Genomic DNA, 10908 nt, shown 5'->3' on the forward strand with positions numbered 1-10908 from the left:
GAAATGCAAATTCCTATCAAAAGAGATATATGTTAGCTTTGGTGTTGCATGATAGGGAAGAGTTGCTATGAAACTTTCAACTTACAGCTTGATATTGGCTTGCGACAATTATTGTATCCTGGTTTTGAGTTTTTGAGATGAACTAGATTAAATGAAATGTACGAGTCATGAGCATCAAAACATACATGGCAAGAAACATAATACCAATGTTTTATGAGTAAATGTAATGCATGGAAAGCATCACAAGACACGTGACATGAAACATGTGTCCTTGGGAAAAGATGTATGGAAATTTCCACCTGATTTTCCAGAGGCAATTGTTATATCCTGATAGATTTTTCAAGATGAAACTGATGAAATGCAATGCATAAGGTATAAACATCACAACATACATGACAAGAAAGATGTGTCCTTCAAAAAAGAATCTTCCAAATATAAATTGTATTAAATGTGGATGATTGCATCATCTGAAAGAAAATTGGTACACGTGCTCTCCATGATAATTGTGATATCTTCAAAATTGTAGGTTTCTCAAATGCTATGCACATCACGTTTTGTGTTCATGCAAAGTCTGGATCTTTCTTTTCATGAATTACTCCACATAGACAATAAGTATAAAACCAATATCTTTTATTGACAAAATTCCACATAGACTAAGTATAAAAAGTCAAACGAGAATGGAAAAGGTTTTGCAGAAACGGACTTGGAAGAGTGAAGGGAGAGGAGAGGGTAAGGGTAAGAGAAGAAAAGGTATGCATTCAATACTGGCCACTAATTTGCTAGCATTTTTGCTCATACTTGTAGGATATTCTAAAAGCACAATAGATACGTTAGATTTGTATGTTTGACGCCAGTCTCTATGTGAGAAAACTGGCAATTAATGGGTTGTCCCACACATACTTTTCTATTTTAAGAGTCAAATTCAACTTGAAACCAATTTCCAATTGCTCGTATTTCAAGCATAAAACATACACTAGATTAATCTGTATAACTTAAGTCTCTGTACAAGAAAAACAGGTACTTGATGGTGATCAGCTTTCTAACCTACAGATACTTTTCCATTTGGCTAAGAGTTGATTCAACATGAAACCAAGTTCCAACCAATTCCACAAACTACCCAACTCTATCACTCCCACTTAAGCTTCTCCTAGCATTAAATTGTGCCACTTCTTTACATTCTGCTAAGTTCCTCACCACAGATTTAGTTTCCACAAATACATTATGAAGATTGAAACATCCATATATTCACACTTGCCATGATTCATGGCAACTAAGATCTCTAGGCATATTTAAGATAATGGGACAAATAATTGTTCCAAATTGATACAATATTACTGCAAGATGGGCTATTAGGAACAATAAAATAAAAAACACAAAATTTGGCCCATGGGCAAAGTCTCTAAAGGAGCCCAAATGCAAACTTTGATCCAATCACCAAAGAAAATATTGAACATGACTCCTCTTTGCCTGCCATATATGTATTGCTGCTCCTCAAATGTCACTGATTTTGCCTCTCAATCCACCAGACTACAAAAACCTCAAAGAAGGTTTGTCACATTGTCTTTGAAATCTGTTCCCAATCAAATAACAAAGATCATCATTAATCTATTCCCTAAACAACATTACATATTTGAATATCAACTCAGACCATCGATCTGAACCTTTTGACCCAAGAAACAGAGACCTTATAATCGAAGTACTTTTCTCTTTCACACTAGCACTCTAAATTATACTTATAAATTATTTAAAAATATCATTTGTCCTTCTCTAGATGAAGTTTGTATACCCCTTGATAACTTGTTTATCATGCAATTCTAGTCGTAGAAAAGTAGATAAATGGTAGTGATGACTGGACAAAAGACATAATCACAAACATCTGAATAGTGGGTATTACCAAAGGAACACACTGCTGATTATATCATTTAGCTGTTTGTATCCTGCAGATTCAACAATATAGCTATCTTAATAAAAGTAATAAGGATGCATCGCTGAGAGATTCTGCACCCAAATACTGCATTACCTACATTGATCTCCATTATAAGATGCTACTAGCTTCGTTCCTCACTAAAAGTCATCTGAGAGTATCTGCCAAGAAATACCAAAATTTAATTGGTGGATGGTTTCAATAAATAACAGAGATGGTCTTTATACTCTCTTTTTTACCTCTTCCGTTGCTGTCCCAGGTCTTCTGGTTCTGTTACAAAACAATACATTTCATAAGAATAGACTTATGTTTCATGTTTAATGTATTGCATAGCGTAGACTGAAGTTCCAAAGTACTAGTTACCTGTCCTTGCAGGGGGTTTAAATGAAGCACTAGGACCTGTCTTTGCACCAGCTGGTTCCCTTTAGAACACAAGTTTTAGTAAGGCGTGTTTTTCTCTACTGACACTGACACATCTTACATGAATGGTAAACATTGCCCTTACCCTGGGATTGAAAAGGCATATTTTTCTCTACTGACACATACTTGCATGAATGACAATGATTGCCCTTACCCGCGAATAGAAAAGGAGGAAGATTGAGATGTTTGTGCTGTATAATAGACACCTGCTGAGCTTCCATCAACAGAAATATATGGAGAGCTGTAATTTGAGCCTACAGACCCACCAGCTAGTATTGGAATCCTGAAGACAAAGTAAATGTTATGGTAACAGACCCCACTCACCTGATAATTTATGCTCAAATAATTTGATGCTTTTTAGAGAATTTTTTTTAAAAATCATTTTAATATTCTGAAACATCAAGATTGCAATTACTGGTTTCTAGACAATTGAGAGTATCTTTGGGCCAATGAAACTAAGAGTTGGGTCGATGGAACTAGGATTTTAGTAATGCAGATGGTAGTCGAGATAAACCCTCCCTCTTTCTCTCTCTCTGGATTTGAGAATCTTACTAGTATAGATGACGAAATTCTTTAGTCACATCTTAGTCTATTTCGATTTATTTTTTTATTAGTTACATTTATTTATTTTGGTTTGTAGTTACTCAAAGATGAGAACATTTTAAGAGGTAATCTCTTGTTTGATCTTATTGGTCATTTTAGGCCCTTAAAAGACCTCTCTCTCTCATGTGAGATGGGGCGTTCGAGCACAAGTGATGAGAGTGTTCGACTATGCACACTTTGCCCTAAACAAGTTCGAGAGTCTGAGTATCACACTTTCATACCATGCTCTGCCTTTGATCATAGTCGACCATGCTTTCAACACAACGAATTCCGGTCACAACTACAATGTGCACTCTCGATTGCAACATTCATTGGTAAAATTCTTGAACATCGTGAGTCGCTACTCACTTTCACATGTATCACGTGAAAGGTAATATTTTTGGTCTCATAGGTCATATTCGACCTCCAAAGACAATAATAGAATCTATCGATCTATTTATCTATCTTAGAGGCAGCCAAAGATAGACTAACAAGAGGATATGCATCCCTCTCACTCTAAGAGAGACAATGCCACCAAGCATACTTTCAAGAGCCAAGAACTAAGGGGTGGCTCTTCGATTCACTAGTGACCCCTTCCCTCATATATGCATCAGTGGTTTGGGCTCCATGGCTACCACCTTTCATGTGGGCACAATTAGAGAGACCATTGATGATGATGCTATCACGTCAACTCCGAAGCAAATCGACAATGCCACATGACATCATTAGAGCAGAGTTCATTTTACCCCTAATTCTACTAGAAGCACTTTTTCAACTTGTAGTTTTTATTAATAAGATACATAGCCAATCACAAGATAGGATATCTCATCAAGCTTTTGAGGCATCTCGATCACTCTATGAGTCTAGCAATACTAGCTCTTGGTATAGCACTGTGGTAAGGTAGCTTTTTGCAAATGGCATAGACATTAATAACCTACCTCCTCTTAGGTACAACCACGAGACTGGTAGAACTTAGAGTATCCTCTCACCAACTTGAGGTTGAGAATGGTTGTGCTAATGGGGTTCCCATAGAGGACAGGAGATGTAGATTATGTCACATAGAAGTAGAGGATGAGTATCACTTTACATGCAATTGTCCAGCTTACATATACTAGGAACCTCTCCCACCCTCTCCAAACTATTAGATACCCCAAATACTAGGTAGATATATCTTAGAGCTAAAACAACATAAAGAGAATACGCTACAAAATGCTAATGATAACCTTTCTAATATTCACCAACATGTAACCAATGAATCTTTTTTGTGACAGGAGGGGATGACAAGCGTGGACACACCTGCACCACTCGACCTCTCCCTCGCTGAAGCAAAAAACCAAAGAACAACCAAACGCCCTCAGATGTTGAGCCTTAAAGTCACTCGTTGTGTAGAAGCAATTAAGAAGACAAGGGAACGTGAGTTACACTGCCTAGAAGCTATGGTCAAGGTACCTTTTACATCAAGACCATAGGCCACACCCACATCAAAACCCTTTGACCTCCCGCTCCTTTTTGAGAGACTTTGATGGAAGTGAACCTAGGCCTAGCACATTGCCATTTCCTTTATAGAATATGTTACACTATAATGCCTTTTGTAAAATATTAGAACTCTTTTATCTATGTTTATTTTATTTTTATTTTCAATGATCGGGTACACATCCCATTTTGTTGTAACCAATTGTCTCATGGGCCAAATTTGGTCTTAGAAGATGTTAATCTCTCTCTCTCTGGTCAAAGTCACAAAGTTGAGAGAACCTAGGTTCAATCCTTGCCATAGCTTAGGCCTTGTCTCATACATCACAATCGGTCTCCCATGGATGTTACAAAGATATCTATCTATCTACCTACCTACCTATCTATCAATCTCTATCTCTATCTCAAGAAACTACAAAATCCTAGTTTCATAGACCAAGTTGTGACATATCATAATAGGAAAGTACAAGAATTTCTTATTTTAGAAGTATAAGCCAAGTTCTAGAATGTTAAAGAAAAAAGAAACGTTTATGCAAGCTTCTAATCTTAGTTTCAATGGTAAAGTTAGGATCGAAGGTCTACATCGATAGAACTTAAAATATGTTGGGGTTACTGCTGTCATATATGCGGTAATCTATGTTATTGACCACAGATTTCACATACAATGTGTAACAAACCTCTTTCAATAATAGGAAATCAATGCATCTGAGATGCAGAGACATATCTACGGAGCCAGTCGTGTGCAGCTCTTTTTTTAATGACTGGATTGAAGTTGCATTTGGGCTGCTTCTTTAAAGGCATTGCGTATGGGTCCATCTCGTGGTAAATTTCACATAAAATGTGTAACAAACCTCTTTCTCTGCAATGAATTTTTGGAGTACAAATCTCTATGTTATTGAGTACAGATTTCACATACAATGTGTAACAAACCTCTTTCAATAATAGGCGTTGATAGAATTTTTGGAGTTTGGATTCATGAGGTTTTTGGTGCATCCGAGATGCAGAAACATATCTACAGAGTCAGTCGTGTGCAGCTCTTTTTTTAGTGACTTGGATTGAAGTTGCATTTGGGTTCCTTTAAAGGCATCACATATGGGCCCATCTCGTGGTAAATTTAGACCAACTACTTGTTCCATTATCCTTAAATATGCCTAATGATCCAACCTGCTATGCTGTTTCAATCTTCATGACATATATTTCGGAAACTATATTTTATTTAGTGAGAGTATGAGGACTGTCTGGAATGAAGGGAATATTGCATATCTATTACCTATACATCACAATTTCTTTTCATGTCTAAAAAATTAAGCTCGTGTTTACTTATGATGCATGGAAAATGCCATATTTTAGTGCTAAACTAAGCACAGAAACCAGCAACGGTGCTTTGGATACTGCAGAGAATTAGAGGGGTACTTTGAGAGACACTAACCATGTTACTTCAGAATTTTGGAAACCAAATTGAGTCTGGTTTGAATATCCTGGCAATGCCATTTGAACCCCAATACCAGGTTGTGGCTGACCAGGAAACTGTATACCTGCCAGCGCCAACAACAATCAATTTCAAAAATCCCATAACTAAGTTGAGACAATATACTAAATTGATTAAGTAGCCTTGATTAATGGTACATTCAATCAAGGTACATTCTGAAGAGAAGCCTACCATTCCGCAAACCATTTGTCAAAGAGCTACCACCATATACAAATGTGCCCCTTCCAGCTTGTACAGTGGTTGCCAGTGTACCTCCACTCTTGTTTATTACTGATCCAGGTGCAGACTTCACATCAGCGACTGAGATAGTGGACCGCAAAGCAGACTGTTGTGTTTGCTCTGGCTCACCCTGGCCCTGGGAAGCCTGAACTTGACTTATTCTCTGAAGTTGTTGAAGTCCATGCTGCACATGCGTAGAGCGAGTGGGAGGTGCAGTTCCTCTATTTGGCTGAGGAGCTGAAGATACTTGAGCTTGCTCTATCAAATGTTTTGTGCTTACAGACCTATCTTGGTGAAGCATAGGGCGAGGTCCCGTAATTATTAACTGCTGCTGCATTGTACTGGGAGCTCGAGCTGCATTTCTATCGACATCACTGTGTGATTGTGCTTCTGTATTTGAGGCGAGTCCAAGATTTGTGAGATCGCCAGGATTAGAAGATGATCTCAATGGACCAGGTGCTATCCCTTTTTCCATGCCATTGTTTGATGTACTAACCACTTTACTTATAGGTGTAGCATCCTTCTCAAATACTTTATCATCAGCTCCCTTGTTTGACCTAGAAAGAACTCCATCAAGATTATGAGATTTAGCTCCAGTTGGGAAAAATGGAGGTGATGCAGAATTCAGTATGGAGCTTGTTGTAGGTTTCTTTGATGCAGATTCTTGAAATTTATATATATTCTGCAATGCTGGTGGCTTCAAAGCTGTGGCAATAGTACGATTTTCACAGGATGATGAAGGCAAACTATACAATGAAAATGATTTAGGAATCAGTATGTTGCTCAATTACATTAAGAACATCAATAGTCAAACATAAGATATGGTACTACTTACACTCGGTTGCCTGCTGATCGGGACTCTTTAAACTCATAATCATCCATCTTGGCTCTCCTCAGACCCCGTCCTCTTCCATGTCCATTGCGAGATATAAACTGGGGAGCAGTATCCTCTGTCATTTGCTCTTTACTGCCTCTGCTTCTGGCATGCATAGAGGCCCTGCCTTTACCCTGAACTCTTCCTTGGCGGCCTCTTCCACGTCTACCTCTTGCATCCTATACACGAAAATCAATTACCAACACATAATCCTCATTGAAATATACTAACTATGGTCTATCTTTAGGTGCCTCTCTAGGCTACCAAATATGTATTTATCACCATTAAATTTTGAAAAAGCCATCGAAAATCATATATCCCATCTGATAATAAAATGATTGATGCATTACATAGAAGTAAGAAAACCTGTCCATAATAGTTATCCTCACGTAATTTCAGTTCTTCAAATCGATCATGTAGCCAAGGCTTCTCATCTTTAGCCTCCCATAGCTTCCTTCCTCCAGCATTGCGCCTGACATTATACAATCAAGACCCAAATTAAAACCCAAATTTAATGACCATTGTTATGGTACAGGTATGGTGACTTCCTCATTGTAGACCCTTGTCACTTGTATTGTTTTTAATGGCATACCACATGATCTCAACATTATGATACACATAGCTTTCTATTCATATATTATATTTCTGACACAACAGACTTGCTCCCTTCTTGCATGTCCACATAGCCTAGTTTCCAGAAACAGTGTCTGATTTTAGATGAATTTATTTAACCTATACTCCATGATATTATAGTTGCATAGTTATTGCACTTTGAAGACATTTTGTGGCTAATCATGAAGTTGCATATATTGCTATCTTGTTTTTAAGCTAGCTGGAAATTACCATTTAGTAATGAAATCGTGATGTTCTTTATATATATCATCTAATTCATGGAAATATACTTTTAAAGAAACTATAATACGAAACTGAAATGCTTCCAAATTTTGGAAACACTGAAAGTTATTTCTTGTGTTTCCTACCTGCCAACTATGGACTAGTATAAGGCTTCAAGCTGAACCAAAAAACTAAAATAACAAGCAATGGATTAGAACCCAATAAATTCTTTGACGCTTGGAAAAAATACAAGAAGATTCTGAGAGTAAATCAAATTCCAATGCACAATAAAGCACAAGCTGATTTGAGAGAGCTCATGGTGAGGAGCCAGATCAACCAACACAACATGTGGGGAAGGCAGCAACAGAGAGGCTTCATGGATGGAACATGACGATATTCCAAAATCAGGTTAGGAGGGCATACCAAGAAAAGACAAAGTGAGAATATTAGGGTAGAGTACTCTATATTGATGTATCCTACAACGCTCAGCTTCACCTTATGGCATATATCTATGTGTTTTGTCCAAGAGACAAGTGCAATCACCATATCTGATCATGGATTAGGACATTTGGGAGTCCTAAAGGGATGAAGTTGTTGTCGTACACTTTCATTTGATGTGAACATACCACTATAACTCTTCCTTTGACAAATGAGAGAAGATGCTGAGACAATAAAAGTTAGAAGAGAGTCTATGCTGAGTAAAACCTGCAATATCAAATCTAACTTTATGGAGTACTTCTAAACAATAATCACCATGTCCATATGTTGCTCCAGTTAATCTATGAAGGATGAGAAATACCTCAAATTGTGCACATCAATTAAATATTTGTCCTCTTCTAGAGCATGTGATAGGTTTCTAAATCTACAACAGCATAGTTAACCTAATGGAGCACCTAAAACTCGTTTAGTTGATCCTTTCTAAAGCATGTGCCTGATTCTAAATCTATGATAGTGAGATACCTACCATTACGCATGTCAATTAAATATTTGTCTCTTTTTAGTTCATGTCAGGGGTTTCTAAATCTCCAATAGTATATTTAACCTAATTGAGTACTCTAAACAATACTCACTCTGTCGACACCTTGGTCTAGCTATTCTATTGGAGGAGAGAAATGCCTCAAACTCCTTTCGTTGATCCTTTCTAAATCACGTGCTTGATTACCAAATCTACGATAGTGAGATACCTAAATTTGTGCATGTCGATTAGATATTTGTATCTTTCTAGAGCATGTGGTGGGTTTCTATGTCCACAATACCATAGTTAAACTATGGGAGTAGTTTTACGCAATACTCACTCTGTTGATACCTTGGTCAAGCTACTCTATTGGACAAGTAAAATAACTCAAATTGTTCTAGTTGATCCTTCCTAAACACATGCCTTCTTCCCAAATGTATGATAGCAAATCGTGATGTAACAGATTGATCTGACAATAATAACTATAAACATATCTTGGTAAAGCTACGCTATTAGAAGAGTGAAACACCTAAAATTCCTCATGTTGATGAGAGAATGATCAATTGTACCTTTTGAAAGCACATGAGCAATTGATCGATTTATAAATCTACAAAAGATTAAACCACACATACAAATTCCACCTAAAGGATACAGTTTTGCCAACTATAAGCATTCAAGAAAATAGAATAGTAAAGAGCATAGATATTAAATCAGTAACCTCTTTTGAAGATGATTATATGAAACAATAGAATTATTAGAGATTTCTACCTAGTAGAGTCTAGATTGAATAATCCCCCAAAGAAGTAGCAAATCTAAAATGAGGATCAGACTAAATAGCAGTAACATCTATCAAAGAGCATCAAGGAGCCATGTACATACCTCGTTCGAGTTACTCCATCAGCACGAAACCTATCGTCATGCATATAGAATGCCCCAGCAGTCGGAACAACAAAAGGTTCAGCATCTTTCTTCTCCTCTTCGCCCCGATCTTTGTTACTCTCTTTACCTTCCAAAACCCCCGTATCTTCTCGATGAAGCTTCAAAAGCTCTTCACCTTCACTAAAAACAACTTCATTTATTTCCATGTCATTGTCATGGGCGTACTGATCTTCTCCTTCTTCATCGTCATCTTTGTCATCATCATCTTCTTCTCTAGGTGGTGCCCCTTGGTTTTCTACTACATCTTCATTATAGTATGAGGTCCTTCTATGCCCATCTTCTTCATCATCACTTCCTGCCCTGCGGCGGAGACCTAAAGCACTAGTTCCTTCTTCACTATCACTCTCGTATAGTTCTTCTTCCTCAAAATCCTTCACTACTTCCCTCTGTTCATGGGAGTCCATAAATTCCTCTGCTGAATCTTCAAGAACCTACATGTCAATCATCCATGAATTTTTATGGAATGAAACGTTGTCTTCAAGAATTGTCTTTTTTTCATGAATGTTATGCATAAAGATTTTTGCTGTTGATCAAGGGCTTCATAGTAAACCCTAATAATCTTAAGAATGCGTTAAAAGAAAAAACTAAACCAAAAACAACAAAAAAAAGGCAACGGAAAAAGTGAAAAAAGGCTTTTCTTTACCAAACCTGAACGAAGGTCGACGAGAGAGAAAGAGAATTCAATAAGCTAAGCGATGGAGAGTGATGATGAAAGCTCTCGCATAATATGAGCAAATGTCTCTTGCTTTTTTGCTGTTTTTGTTTTGTGTGTTTCAAGTCTGTCTTCTGTGTGAATAAAACTTAGAAAGGGCAGGCTGCGACTGACTGAGTGAGTGAGTGAGTGTGTGTGTGTGTGTGTGTGTGTGTGTGTGTGTGTGTGAGAGAGAGAGAGAGTGAGTGAGTGAGTGAGTGTGTGTGTGTGTGTGTTGTGTGTGTGTGTGAGAGAGAGAGAGAGAGAGAGTGAGTGTGTGTGTGTGAGAGAGAGAGAGAGAGCCTAGATGGATGTAGCTCAGTTGGTAAGGTCATGGGTTCAACCCCTACATTCCACAGTGGCATCTAGTGAATTAGGAGATATATAAGAAGTATATAATAGAGAGGTGAGGAAGTTGGGTTTCAAACCTAATACACAATGCTTGTAGTGCTAACAACTTACCACTAGGGTAAAGTAATTACGATAAACAGATAGATAGATTATATTATCG

General features: G+C 37.5%; 1 protein-coding gene and 1 long non-coding RNA gene across 8 annotated transcripts; one reads left to right on the forward strand and one right to left on the reverse strand.

Annotated features, from left to right (window-relative positions):
* Positions 1-1226: 1226 nt before the first annotated feature.
* Positions 1227-10578, reverse strand: LOC147862970 (CASC3/Barentsz eIF4AIII binding protein). 7 transcript variants are annotated; one of them, XR_015529911.1, is made up of 12 exons: positions 10355-10578; positions 9647-10137; positions 7345-7450; positions 6940-7157; positions 6057-6850; positions 5826-5931; positions 2499-2627; positions 2288-2346; positions 2164-2194; positions 2025-2085; positions 1895-1937; positions 1227-1527 (listed from the first exon to the last, which is right to left on the reverse strand). XR_015529911.1 is itself a non-coding variant. In XM_087320821.1 (11 exons), the coding sequence occupies exons 2-10, from the start codon at positions 10108-10110 to the stop codon at positions 2049-2051; spliced, it is 1944 nt and encodes a 647-aa protein (XP_087176947.1). In that variant the 5' UTR covers positions 10111-10137; positions 10355-10578; the 3' UTR covers positions 1686-1937; positions 2025-2048. The 7 variants fall into 7 exon arrangements, 2 of the variants coding, with proteins under 2 accessions (XP_087176947.1, XP_087176948.1); XR_015529912.1 differs by having other exon boundaries at positions 2021-2085; XR_015529910.1 differs by having other exon boundaries at positions 1227-1570; positions 2021-2085.
* Positions 4579-6695, forward strand: LOC147862971 (uncharacterized). Its single transcript, XR_015529913.1, has 2 exons — positions 4579-5218; positions 5342-6695. It is a non-coding gene; the product is annotated as an uncharacterized LOC147862971 (long non-coding RNA).
* Positions 10579-10908: the final 330 nt, after the last annotated feature.

This window comes from Azolla caroliniana, unplaced genomic scaffold, assembly GCF_043228905.1.
Source record: "Azolla caroliniana isolate FFs.n. ecotype wild unplaced genomic scaffold, voAzoCaro1.0.p SCAF_6, whole genome shotgun sequence".
Classification (NCBI taxonomy): domain Eukaryota; kingdom Viridiplantae; phylum Streptophyta; class Polypodiopsida; order Salviniales; family Salviniaceae; genus Azolla; species Azolla caroliniana.